This window comes from Protopterus annectens, chromosome 3.part0 (genome assembly GCF_019279795.1).
Source record: "Protopterus annectens isolate FY-2018-M chromosome 3.part0, PAN1.0, whole genome shotgun sequence".
NCBI classification, from domain to species: Eukaryota; Metazoa; Chordata; order Ceratodontiformes; family Protopteridae; genus Protopterus; species Protopterus annectens.
In genome coordinates this window covers 765,448,799-765,463,680 of record NC_056731.1, presented here as the reverse complement: position 1 = coordinate 765,463,680, position 14,882 = coordinate 765,448,799, and the positions used below count along the sequence as shown (strand labels likewise).

The 14,882-nt window shown below is 37.7% G+C and overlaps 1 protein-coding gene across 1 annotated transcript in view; it reads left to right on the top strand.

Annotated features, from left to right (window-relative positions):
• RECK (reversion inducing cysteine rich protein with kazal motifs) overlaps positions 1–14,882 on the top strand; it is a 1,724,192-nt gene that overhangs the window by 568,128 nt on the left and 1,141,182 nt on the right. Inside the window, exon 3 of the mRNA XM_044065108.1 lies at positions 5,849–5,923. Coding sequence (XP_043921043.1) covers positions 5,849–5,923 — 75 coding nt within the window. The remainder of the gene's footprint in view (positions 1–5,848; positions 5,924–14,882) is intronic.

Below are 14,882 nucleotides of genomic sequence, written 5' to 3'. Positions count from 1 at the left end.
TCTCATTAATTATTAGTAGTGGCTTCTTATACAAGTGCAGCAAACAGGTAAATTACATTACTTTGTGGAGCATATTTGACATAATAGTTAAGGTGTTTAGCTCCCAGACACAAGGTACAATCTGATTCTCACCTTTGAGGAAAATTGGCTAGGCTTAAAATGTCCGACAAGGGAAGCTAGCCTAGTACTTACCAGGAATAAAATCACTTTGGGGTTGGTATAATGGTTATGGTGTTTACCTTACAGACATAAGATACATGGTTTGATTCTCATTTTTGAACAGAAATTGACTAGCCTTAAAATGACCTGCAAGTGCAGCAAGCCTAGTACTTATCTATGAACTTGTGATAAGTAAAAATGACAGAATGGTGTGACTGTTGTTTTATTTCTTATAGTAAATAATTCCATATTTTAATCACCTGCTTAATCTTAAATGCAGAAGAAATAATTTACTGAGGCCATAAACTGACATATATTCATATTTTTAGTTGTCTGCTTAGTCTTAAACAGAAATGAAACAATTTACTGAGGACATAAACCAACACATTTTTTAATATATAAGTGAAAATATTTATGGCAAAAAATGGCCTTAAAAAGCAGCTTGACTTGTACGAGTAGCACAGTAATTAAAGGAAGAATATGTTATGCTGCCAGTAAAAGTAAAAATACATGCATAAGAAGATGCATGGTTGAAGAAAAGTGTATCTGTTCTTAATAATTAAAGATACTAGCAAATGTATGAGAAATATGCAGTGAGCAAATGGGTGTAACTAAGAAAATTATTTTTTTTTAGTTGAGATGAAAGATATTGATTTTCTAGAGATAGTAAAACCTTGTTAAGTTTAATTCTGGTGGGTGTCAAAAAAAGCAATTACTAGAAAATGGAAATCAAAGTCCAAAGCAAGTGTATTTCAAATATTGAATACTGTAACAGAGAATAATAAAAACATGGAAATGGGATCTTTACAAAAGGGTAGGAGCAAATTATATAAAAAAATAGAAACTGGAAAGTACATGCAAAATAATATTTTTAAGGAGGAGTGAGATTTAATGGAAGGCAGGAATGGATCAATGCATGTAATATTGAATTGATGATGAATGTATAAAAGAATATATGTGATATATAATGTTTGTAACTGTGAACATGTTAACATTGTTTTTTTTTTCTTTTCTATAAATATATATTTGCCTATGTCTTAAGTGATAATTCAATAAAAGTGTTAAAAAAGATACCACTAGCTGCTTTTGGGAATCACCCCCATGATCACGAGGGACATTAATTAAATTATAGCCATGGTAAAGTATTTCTATTTATTATTGTCATTAGTAGCCACACCCCCACCTGATCATTATAATGGCAAAGGTAATGTATTTTCAAGTTCACCTTTGTTGCTATCATTCATAGATAGTCCCTGACCCATGCCCTTGCCACTATAGTGTCCACAGTGATGTATTTTAAGTTAATTTTTGCTGTTGTTTTTCACAGACACAAATGCTGATGGCTACAATGGTCCCACTATTGTACTTCAGTTATAGTTTTGCTGTTGTTATTCACAGTGACCCCCCCCACCCACACACATTTTCCTATCTTTATACTTGTCACAGTAATGGGTTCATAGGTTCATAGGTTTATACTAGGCTATCTGCCCTAAGGCATTTATAAGCCTAGCCCAAATTTTTGTGGCTTACGCCACCCCTTATATGAAAAAATACTGTGCCCATTAGTTTGTTGTGCCTCTGTCCAGCAGTGACACAGAGATGATTCCCGGGGTAAACCTACGATCTCCCATCCACAGGTCAAGATTTCTCTTGAACAGAGCCAGAGAGGTGCTCTGCCTCACATGGACCGGGATTTTATTCCACAGCATAGGGAGTCTCTGAGTGATAAATCTATCCCTCCAGCACGTCCTATTTATATCTGTGCTAAGGTTTAAGTCACTTGCTCTAGTGGTTTTGGTGGATTTGGATTTTTTGAGGTGAAGCATGTCCATTAATTCCGGGTTGGACATGGCCTTGTATGTCAGGCACATGTCACCTCTGAGCAGACGGTATGCGACTGAATAGAGCTGGAGTTTCTTCAATCTGGCAGCATATGACAGATTTTGGAGTCCCTTTATCCTTTTGGTGAGGAACTTTTGGGGTCTCTCCAATTGCTGCAGATGTCGGGTGAGATACATCCCGAATGGGGCATTGTACTCGATCATTGGTCTGATAAGTGAAGAGTACAGGGGAACAATGACCTCACATGTCTATTTTCAGCAGAGGCCTGGGGAGAAAACCTCCAGTTAGTAATTAGACATAGAGTAATACAAGACATAAAGGTCATACATTTAAATGTGATTACATACAAATCAAATACAAGATTTAAATGTGATTGCATACAAATCAATACAAGAAGGAGAAAAGCTCCAGTTAGTAAGTAGACAAACTAAACAAGAATAAAGAAGAACATGGTCATAAATGGAGTAATACAAAACATCAAAGATCAAAACTTAAATGTGATGAAATATAAATCAGTACAAGACACATAACAGCAGTATATAGAATGTTATACAATGTGTTATGGCAGCTAGTAGTGAATGTTCCATTAGTAAAATAGAGGAATTTTATGCAGGGACGTGGAATATAGAGAGCCAGGTTGAGAATAAGATTGTGGTATATGTAAGATATCGTAGTGTATTTCTGTTGTATTAAGATATCAGTGAAAGAATGTTGTTTGAGGTAGGTCGCATTGTGATGTTAAAAATAATCTTAGTTTCTGTGTTTTACAGTAGGCAGGAGCAGTTGAGAGTGGGTTCCTATATATCAGCAGGGGTTGGAGCATGGGCAGAGTGATTTACTTTGGAGATGATTTTTTAGGCTAGTTTTAAGTAGTGGTAAGGCTTGTATAGAGGTAATGTTTACAAGAAGTTCATTCCAGATTTTAGTGGGATATTTTAATGGGATTTCATGCCAAAAATTGCTGTTGAGTTATCAGTGAGATCGACTTATAAACAAGTATATATGATTCATAAAATATATATTCTGTCTTCTTGTAATACTGCTTTACTGCAGCATTTCTGTTAGTCTTTATTTATTTTCTTTCTCTTTTTCATTCATTTTCAGAGTTCATTGTCAAGGAGTTTGCTTGCATTGTTTTAAAGGGTCAGTGATGCATTACAGCAAAATCTAGTTTCAGTGAGCCTGAAACAAAGCTTTTTTTTTGTGAGAAGCCAACTGCCATGTGGATGGGCACCCCCTAACTTAATTGCATGGTCCCACAACTGTAGAGAAAAGGGCAAACTTTGAAAGTGAATTTCAGCATAATATATTCACAGTAACTAGATTTGCAAAATTCACAGTCAAATACCTAAACATTCCCATTTCAGGTAGTAATATTCATTAAGAAAACTCAGAGGATTCTGAAACCATATTTTAACATAAAATTAAACCACAGATTAGAGTGACAGATTACTATGCTGTGATTATTTCCTCGGTAAACTAATATGAGTTGCATGTGTTATCATGCTACATATTGTGACTGTTATTGGTGTTTTATAACTAAAACTTAATATTTTTGTTTGCTTTGACTCTGAATAGTTTAGAACATTCGGGGAATGTAGGAGGAAGGCAAAATTATTGTTAACTGACATTAATAAAGATATGTTAAAATTGTCAATAGACTCATGAAAAATAGGCCATTGTGGTCATTAGCCTCGTAAACATGTATGAACCTATGAACCTACTGTAATTCCAAAACTTATAATTGAGACTCCGGAGTTTTGAAAAAAAATACAAAAAATGCTGAAGAGCAGTGAATGTTGAACATTGTTGTTCTTTAAAGTTTTATTTTTTTCTGAGAGGACAATACCCCTTGCATTCCCGCAACTCCTGAACTTACATATATCAACTCCGAGATCACCATACCATAGATAAAAGGCAATCTTAGTAAATGAAAATCTGGATTTTCACTCATTCTGTATCACTATTCCAGGGCTCAGAGTTAAAAGTTTCTGAATATCAAATGGTTGTCAAAAAATAACTACTTTCTGACTGTTAAATCTATCTTGCTGTTGGAACTACAATAGTGCATGTCACACAAAGTATTCATTTATATGTTTGATTTTTAAATTTCCAGTTATTGGAGATATCTGTTAGAAACTGCAGATTAAACATCTTGAACATGATTATTCAAAATGAGGATGGGCCAGATTCGTGAATGCCTAGAGTAAGTGTACACTGTTCTGAGTGAATAGATAACGCAAGCATAACTTCCACCTTCTTCCTACTAAATGCAATTTTCCTACTGATTTTTTTGCAACCTTAAACATCGAGGGGGATTCATAAAGGTTACCACAAAGTGTAGACTATGAGTACACTTAGTATAATTTGTCTGAGTGAAGAGACAGCGTAAAAAATGTGGTAGTGATGTTCTTAAGTACAGATTGTGTACTCAGTGTACACTTACTGTAGGTATTCATGAATCCAGCCATCATTTATTCATAAGTGCATATGTAAGTACTAGGCTAGCAACCCTTGTGGGCTATTTTAAGACTAGTCTCATTTGTTTATAAATTAGCCTTACTCATCCTGTGGTAGATAATTATATATTACCCCTAATGAGTATAACTAGGATCATACCACAGAAAATTTGAGGGGACCCAGGCATGGGATAAAGCATTTAGGAGCTGCTTCTATCTATTAGTAGCACAAGGGACAGTTCTTGGGTAAATTTTCTGTTTTCCATCCATAGATGTAAGTTAAACTTGAATATATATATATATATATATATATATATATATATATATATATATATATATATATATATAGGTCTGCTTCTAATGAACGAAAAGCCATTTACCCGAATCTCTGAAAACAGAGACAACTTTATCGAAACCGCATTTGAACAAACTCTTGGATCACCAAAAAGGAACTCTGAGTAAATAACCACTTGGCCACAATGGTGAATTTGCTCCTTTCCTCACTGTAGTGTGATCTTGGAGTTGGTATATTTAGTTTGGGGGGTGTGGGAGGCACAACCCCCCCCATATTGATGGGTTTAATTTGCTTTGTTTTTTATTTTTTTGCGGTGTGGATAAGTGGTTACTTACCTGGAGATTTCACTTGGTGATCCAAGTGTTTGTTCACATGTAGTTTCGGTGAAGTCTTTACAGAAATTTGGGTAAGTGAGTTTTCGTTCATTAGAAGTAGACCCATATATATATATATATATATATATATATATATATATATATATATATGTATACATACATATCAATCAGGGACCATTTTTAAATATTATTCCATTTCATTTTTAAAAGTTAATACAAGAACAGATTTTTGCATCGACATGCATTTTTTGAACAAAAAGAAGTATGAAACTCTAATGACTGTCATTACTGACTGGCTGTAAACCTCAGTGATTTACCAGAAAATAATAAAAGGTTTACAAGGGACAGGGCAAAACAATAGTAGGCAAAATCAGGGAGGTTCTTTGAAATTAGAGGTAGTTGAAAGGTAAGAATGCATGAGCATACCTTTATGAATATCAGTTGATCTGATATTATCTTTTTTGTTTGTTCCTCAATTGATGGGTCTCGGATCTGAGGTCAGATCCAAGATCCATCAGATGAGGAAGTATGAAGACATGCAACTCAGATGCAGAGCTATGGTGAGTACATAACTATGACTTGTTATTTTGCATGGTGCAACATACTGTGCCATGTATGTAAACAGCCATGAGGCATTTTGTGCTGTTGTACGTTAATTTTTAAAATATTTTATATAGCAATGAGTGAGTGATACTCAGATAGTATGTGCTTTGACAATTCTTTCATTAGTACATAATTCTTCCATCATTTTTTAACAGCTTACATCATCAAAAAGTGACTCTCGAGCAAAACACTTGTTGCAACGTTTACCAGAGTACTGTCCAGAATCAATGGTAAGTGTTAATTTTTTCCATAGATTAATCTGGAACCTTTGTGAAACATTTTGCCATACTAGTGAAGATACCAATAGAAGTGCTTTGAGAGTGTTGCTTTTTGTGCACAGATAATTATCAGGTAAATCTGTATTGCATTTTTTATCAATGTCAGAAAATTGAAAGAATAATAAAATGTGAAGCTTACATTAGACTTATTTGATTTGTATTGCCATAAGTGATATAAATGCATATATTGTAAACAAGTGATATATGTAAATAAGTTGCATTATTTATTTTAAAGCATTCCAATGATATATTTTAGGAAAGCTTGACTATTTTCAGTATGTCCAAAAAGAACCCATAGCAATTAAAAATATGGTGAGATCTACAAGAAATAAGAACTTTTGGTTAATATTGAATATATATATATATATATATATATATATAAAAAATGAAGAGTGAGTTTTTTCAAGTTTGGGGTAAAAACATGATAGAACAGGCTTCTAAAAAGTAAGAGAAGCAGAAAATATAAGCAGATTTAAATGTAATATTGATGTGTGGTTTGGAGAATTTTATTTATTTATTTTTTATTTTACATTTGTTGACCGGGCTAGTCCAACTGGATATATGTCCATTTTTCCTGGGAAATAAGCTCTACTAAAAAGATAATAGCAACATCAGTACAGTACAATTTTAAGACCAGGAATGCAATTTTACATAACAGTGTTGTATTCATATAGCTAACATATTTTAAAAAGAAAGAAACAAGAATTTATAAGGTAGGGATATAAATATACAGTAGAAAGCTTGCTATGCAAGTTCAAATGTCATATTTGACATGATATTCTTGAAAAAAGGCTTATGACTTTGTATGTGGTACCTTTACCAGTGTAACACATTGTAACGATGTCTTGCTAAAAAAGTCAACATTAGAAAGGTTTTGACAGAAGCCATTGCTGCTGTGAAAACTATTCTTAATTAATAAATTATTAAGTTTTTAACACAGGCTTACAGAAAGTATACAACTTAGTCTGAACAGCAACCAGAAATATTTTGTATTTGCAATATAGTTTGTTGAATGAATGAAAACAGCTGCACAGCAGAGGATGTGTGTGCGCGCGTGTGTGCGTGTGTGTGTGTGTGTGTGTGTGTGTGTGTGTGTGTGTGTGTGTGTATGAGTTTGGGGTGTATTTCTATGATAGAGTAATGGTGTTTTCTACTTGTCCATTCATTGTCGTTTTGTATAACTGCATCTGAAGCTTTAGTGAAATTTGGTGTTAGTTGCTTGAGAATGAAATTATTAGGAGTATCTGCTTCTTTCAGTAACGCTTTTCAGCTTTTTTCTGTTGGGGGGTTAACATGCCTCTCATTACAAAGCTATAAAATTATTTATATCAAAAGCAAAACCAATGAAGTATTTATTCATATGGTAGAAGAGCAGACAAGCAAGCTAATGTTTGCATTATTAGCATGTAATAGCAGCAAAAAAAAAAAAATAGATCAGGTAAGCCATTATCTAGAGAAATGGATACAGGTGTAAAAGCAGAGAGGAAGAAATTTGTGTTTGTTTATATTTTTTTACTCAGAATTTACAACTGGGAAGTCACATTTTCATCGGTGTCCCTGAAGAAAATTCTCCATTTAAAAAAGTAAATAGAATATAAATATTGTATTATAATATAAATATATACAGTGTATTGTAGTGATACAAGCAGTACTATAATTTTGTCTGAATAGAAAATTATGTAACAAATACAAATGAAGATGTTAAGAAGCACAGTATAGTGCATTACTGCAGCGTTTGAATGTTAAAGTAATTTGCCAAATTAGTTAACTATTGCTGCCATTAATATTAAAGCAATTAATCATAGATGATGCTAACAGGCCTGGCATTTGGATTAGAGGACTGAGGAGCTGGTAAGAAGCTGTTAACATCGAAAGACACTGTATAAAGATGAATGTAAGAGATAAGCTATCAGAAAAGGGCTGTGCTTGGATAAAGCACAAATAGAAGAAAAGTCAGAATGATAAGAAATCTGAGAGGTCAGAAGCATGTGGAAGGGCAAACTGGGATGGGTTTGCAAAGGTAAAGAGGGGAAAGAAATGCTAGGAGGATTTTATGAGGAATGACCAGGAGTGTAGTTATACTTATTAATAGATTTAGACAAAATGTGGGAATTTTAATTTGGAGATAAGTGACTGGGAGGGCTTGGATCTAAAAAATATGTAATTAGTACAAGATGAAGGGGAGGTGAGGTACAAGACATTAGCAAGAATCGATCATTTTATTTTGAAATGGAATCATAGACGGGTTGAAGATTACTGAGAATAATGTCATACAAGAAGGAAGATTTATACTGACTAATGAGGGATGCAAGCCAGAGTAGAAGGAATGTAGAAAGCATGTTTTGGGCAGTACAAAAAGAGTAGAATATAAGATTTAAAAATACTCTTGACAGAAGAGTTGAAAGAATACTAGTGATTCTGGAGCATTTTAGTAAGTGACTTTTGACTGACATTGTATGGTCTGTGTCCAAAATATCGACTGATGTAGTAATCCAGTAGCCCACCAAGGTGAAGGCAGTCTTGAATTAGCTTTGTCAAATGCGTTAAAGTTCTCATTCACAGACTGGAGAGTGGTGACTGTCCATGGTGGTAAGAAGAAGGTTAGATCAGATGTATATATGTGGTTTTGGTAGTTTGGAAGGTGGTATGCAGACATGGGCTGATGGGATCTTTGTTAGCTTTTGAGGCATATTATATTAAAACACAGCACAACAATTAGAACATTGCAAATCAAATGACTTACATAATGTGCCACTGGCAAAAGGTGTAAAGCTGAAAGAAAGCATAAAGGATACAAAATCTACATTCAGCTTTTTCCTAGGGTGGAAATCCCTTGCACTCCCACATTCCTATTTACTTCAATCCTCTTTCTTCTAGGTGACAATGCCTAGAGAAAATGAGATAACTGTACTGTGATAACCCCCTTCCCCAAAAGAGAACAGTATCTAAGTGAAAATATAAATGAAATGGGGATATGGGGGGGTAGTGATGCTTTCCTTCCTGCAAAATGCAGATGTGTAGTTAAGTTGTTTAATGTGACTTCAGTGTAGCATTTCTACTATGGTAAGCTAAGGCAGATCCAGGCTGTTATGTGATAAGCATGATGTGTTTGAGCAGTATTGTTGGCTTGTCCTGAGTGATCATTTTTGGAGTATATAAATAGGTGAGCCCTGCTTCTTGAGATCAAAGCCCTAAATCTGTAATGTTTGGTACCGTTGTCTGGTGCGGTGGAGTGCTGATTTCAGACATGCATGGACTTGAAAATCAGAATCTTGGTGTCAGTCTTGCATTTTGGTGATTGCTGTCTTTTGACTTAGAAATGACTGATGTGAAGTTGTCCTATCTCGCATTCATTCTTGCTGCGATTCGGCCATTTTCACAAGCTCAAGGTCTCCAGCTAGCTCAAGGCTAATTCCCTATCCCATGATAAACTAGTGTTCCAACTCAGATCTCGTTTGCCACAGAAACAGATCGTGAGTTTTCTATACTAGCTCAGGCTAAGTACAGACATTTCAAAATATTTTACAGTTAAATTTACACAGTTTCTTTAAAAAATAGTTTGGAGGTCTGTATCCTCTTTATAGTGTGCTGTTTACTGTTAGTTTTGTTAAAATATAATCCTTTAGTTATATCTTAGGTCCTCAGTTGTTGGGCCTGTTCTTACCCTATCCCATTTCTTCAGAATTAATATTGCTAATAGCAGTTCTTTGCTAGAGTAGTGTATTTTTTGCCTTGAAAAAGAGTATATTGATAGTTTGCTTGTTATAATGTGCAGTGTTTAACTTTGTAGTAGAGTTTATACAGGTAGTTAGCATTTCTGTTTATCAGTTAGTTGTTAACAATTAACCTTATTATACCTGCAGTAGTCCATTTTATTAGAGGACTTCCTTTTCCTTTTATTCGAAGGGATTAGTGTGTGTGTGTGTATGTGTGTGTGTGTGTGTGTGTGTGTGTGTGTGTGTGTGTGTGTCTGTATGTGTGTGTGTTTTCCCTTCGATTCTAGTAATTGCTTTTATAGATATTTGTCGTGCTATAATCTCATTTAAATTAGAGAGGTTCAAGCCAAATCTTTCCTTGCAAAACCTTCTGGATTTAAGACAAACTTCCTTGAAAAATGTCAAAACAGTCAAAAGACTCAAAACTTCCTGGATTTAAGAAGCATCCTAAGTGTGGGCAAAACATGTCACTAACTGATGGCCACACGGAATGTGTATATTGCTTGGGAGCAATTCATTTGCAGGAGTCTTGTGCTATATGTCATTCCTTTATCTTAAGAGTCCTGCAGGAGAGGAAAAACAAACTGATTTTAAGAGGGCTCTTAAAGTCCTCATTCACTGAAGCCCTTGAACAAGGTCAAGAAGTACAAAAAAGTAAGTCACCTACTTCTGAAATATCCTCTAAAAGATCTTCTACTTCATCAGAGTCAGAGCCATCTAAAAAGGCACTGAGATTGTCAACGACTGTTTCTAAAGAAGTTTGCTCTGCAAAAACTTCAACCTCAGCTCCACTGCCTTTGGAACCGATGGTTTTACAAGTAAGCAGCCGGTCCCCCGCAATGGAGCTGGTATCTCCAACCTTGAAATCACCTGATGTTCATCGTGTTTCACTGTTGCAGTCATGACTGTAGGGCCCTCCCCTGCCGGCAGGCAGCCCCAGGTCGGCCAGAATCCCAAAGTCTGGGTCCGGCGTCGGCTGTTCAACCATGCTCCCTGATGTCAGAGCGCCAGGAGTATAAAGCTGACAGCCGACGCCATCTTCTCCAGTCTTTCTTGCCATGCGGTGATAGCAGTTTGCAAGTACCGGTCGGTTGGCTCCTGACGAATTTTCCTATATACTTCGGTCCGAAGACTTTCTTCTCCACTCAAAGCTAAGTACCCCGTTGGGGAAACTTTTTTCTTGCTCCACTCCGATGTCAGAAAAAGTTAATAATTGCATTTCATGTGGGAAGCAATTATTCATTCTTACTGTATTCCTTGCTTAGGCCCTGACCACGATGTAGCTAGTTGTCGGTTTTGTGCTAGATTCAATCAACGTACAATTAAGCGAAGGAACGATTTTGTTTTTCATTACTTTGGTAGGCGCTTTAACTACAAAATGTCATCGGATACGGTTCCAGCTACCGGAGTTCACAAACGTCGCAAGGATAAAGACAGGCCTTCGAGGTCCAAATCTGATGATAGCGCACATGCGGAGCCAGCTTCAGGTTCGGCCGTCGTCAGTGAGGTGCTTTTGCAGCCCCTGTCGTCGGCCATTTCAGAACTGACAGCCGAAACAGACTCTCATGAGGAGTCAACCAGGCCTTTAAATATTTCTGTTGCAGGACCTTCGGACAATGCTCCTTTGGATGGGTCCGGAGCCGCTGTGCAGGTACCGGCTTCCAAAGGGGTTTTCAGGCCTACTCAGCTTCTAGTAAAGGCAAAGCCAAAGACAAAGGCAAAGACTCCTTCTAAATCAAAGACTGCAACACAAGCCTCTTCTGAACCGGCTCCCAAGTCACAGAAACAGTTACTCAAGATGGTGGAGGATTTACTTATTATGATTAGGGGTTCACATCCCCCTCCAGACAAAAGGCCAAGGCAGGATGTTTATTATGATTCCTCTGATCAGGCTTCTGTTTCCTCAGTTTCTTCTTCTGATCAGGAATACTATTTCCCTCCTTATGAGGATTCTGATGCTGAAGAATCCATTCCTTCAGCCTCTCCTCCTGAGGATTTTTCTTTTGGGGAAACTTTGCATGAAATGAGGGAACATTTCCACTGGGAGGGACAGGAGTATTCGGAATCCAAGAAAAGATTGAGGGATTTTCTTCTTCTTCCCCAACATAGACCCCTGGCTATTCCTCCTGTTTTGGATATTGTGGATGATGCCTTTTCGGAGGCTAACTTAACCCCTGACTCTTTTCCTCCTGCTCCTGTTAAGCCTGATAGATATTACAGGGTTCCTGATTCCCATCAGTTTTTGTATAAGAACCCTTCTGCTGACCCGGAAACCATTTCTCAGGGTCCTAAGGGAGTTAAGGTCGCTTTTGCCAAAAATCCCATTCCCTCTGAAAAGGACTCTCGATCCTTAGAAAGATGGGGCAAAAAGGTGTACACTTCTGCTACTTTGTCCATTAGGGCTTTAAACTGTCAGTTTCATATGCTTAAATACCAGCAATTTCTCTTGTCTGTCTTAAAACAAACATTTACCTCCATTTCTGCCTGTGCAGATGATAAGGAATTACATGACTTATTGCATGCCACTGAGCAGGTTGGGATGCATGGTTTACACTATGGATTTGATGCCTTGGAGGCTTCTTGTAGGGCTGCGGCCTCTGGCACAGTCATTAGAAGACATGCATGGCTAAAGGAACAAAATTTACCTGAACAAGTAAAGGCTAAATTATTGGATGCTCCTGTTCAGCATAATGTTTTGTTTGGATCTAAAGCTGAAGAGGTTATTAAAAAGATGGAGGATAAGGTGAAATCCATGCAAACAGTTAAAGATTTCTTACAAGTACAGCCACCTAGATTTAGCAGGAATTGGCCTTCAAAAAATTGGTCCTTTCCCTCTTCAGACAGGCCTCAGAGGGGTAGATATAGACGCTCCAGAGGGAGGCCTCAATCACAAGCTGCTTATAGACCAAGAAAGTGGACTGCTTCCACCCCTAGGGGAGGAGAGGACAGGTCACAATCTCAAAGGAAACAAACTCAATGACTCCCTCTGTTGGGCTACAGGAACGTCTTGCCTGGCAGCCCCTCTAGGAGGAAAACTCTCTCTTTTTTATCAAAATTGGACTCAAATAACCCAAGACAAATGGGTTTTGGATGTGATTTTAAGAGGTTACAAATTCCATTTTCATACCTTGCCAAGGCCAAGCTGATGGACAGACCTTCCAACACATCAATGGATGGAGGCCTTAAACCAGGTGGAAGCTCTTTTGGCTCTGAATGCCATAGAACTGGTTCCTCTTTCAGAGATGGGAAAAGGTTTTTACTCAAGGCTCTTTCTAGTCCCAAGGAAGCAAAACTCATGGAGACCCATTCTGGATCTGTCGGTCTTGAACACCTTTCTAGAGATTCCAAAATTCAAGATGCTTACTCTACAGCAGCTACTTCCAATGCTGTCCAAAGATGCTTGGATGGTAACTTTGGATTTAAAGGAGGCATATTTACACATTCCCATCAGGCAGGATCGCAGAAAATACCTCAGGTTCAAGGCAGGATCGAGGCACTTTCAATTCTCTGCACTGCCCTTTGGATTGTCTACTGCACCCAGGGTCTTCACCAAATGCTTGGCTCCAGTAGTAGCTTATTGCAGACTCAAGGGAATTCAAATTTACCCTTATCTGGACGATTGTCTAATTCAGGCAGACAGCAAGGATGTCTTACTCCAGCATCTAGAATTTGTACAGAACCTCCTCAAGTTCCTGGGATTCTCTGTAAACATAAAAAAGTCAAATTTGACACCATCACAACAGATAACTTTTCTGGGTGCACTTCTAAACACTACAACCCAGATGGCTTTTCTGACATCCGAAAAACAATTACAGCTGGCTTCAACTTTTAAAACCTTGGCAACTCTAACTCAACTATCTGCAAGGAAATTTCTGCAGGCTTTGGGTTACATGGCCTCCTGCATCCTTCTCGTACCATATGCAAGACTACACATGAGGAAAATTCAGTGGTACCTAAAAAGTGTATGGTCTCAGCATTGCCACAGTTTAGACATACTGATCTCCGTCCTTCCTTGCCTTCAAAATGAATTTCTTTGGTGGTCCAGGGCTTGTGCACTAAACAAAGGGAATCCCTTTCATCTGCCTCCTGCCACTCAGATTCTAACCACGGACGCCTCGGATTATGCTTGGGGAGCCCATTTTCAGGGCAATTGTCTGCAGGGCCTTTGGACAAAGGATCAGAAGCACCTGCATATCAACCTAAAGGAAATGTTAGCCGTTCAGAAAGCTTTATTGGCCTTCAGGAATCTTTTACAACCAGGACAACTACTAATAAGGACAGACAACACCACAGTTATGTGGTACATAAACAAGCAAGGGGGATCTCATTCCTACCCCCTATGCAGACTAGCCATGGATCTATGGAACACAGCTCTAGCTTGCAATCTGGATCTTCAAGCTCAGTTTCTACCAGGGAAACAAAACCTCCTGGCAGACAGCCTGAGCAGAAACCTTTCAGATCCACATGAGTGGATGCTGGACACCAAAATTTTCAGGATGATAACAGCAGTCTGGGGATGTCCTCACATAAACCTCTTTGCATCCCATCTCAATCATCAACTACCGAATTTTTGCACCAGGACTTTCCACAGAGAAGCTTGGAAAGTGGATGCCCTGTCATTCAGTTGGAGGAACCTCTCGGGATATGCCTTTCCGCCACTTCCTCTTCTTCCACGGGTTTTATTGAAGATAAAGCAGGACAAGCCCAAGATGATAATCTTGCTGGCTCCAAATTGGCCTCGGCAGTTTTAGTATCCAACTCTAAAAAACCTATGTATGGAGCCCCCTTGGGTTTTACCTCCATCTCCAAACCTTCTGTCCCAGCATCAGGGTCAGGTTCTACTCTCTCATGTCAGAACTCTCAGCCTGGCGGCCTGGTTAATCCAGGGCCTTTGATTTCTTCTTTATTGCCCAAGCAGGTTATGGATGTCCTTTTAGAAGCCAGACATCCTAGCACTAGAAAATCTTATGCAGGAAAATGAAAAAGATTTTGTTCCTGGATGCAGGCTCAGGATTCTGATCCTCTTCTTCCTAACATTACTTTAATTTTACTTTACTTGACAGATCTCTTGCATAAGGGTCTCTCTTTTTCTTCCATTAAGATACATGCCTCTGCTATTTCTGCTCATTATAATACGGACCCTCCCATCTTTTCCCACCAGCTCATGAGACAGTTTCTTAGAGGAGCTAAGAACT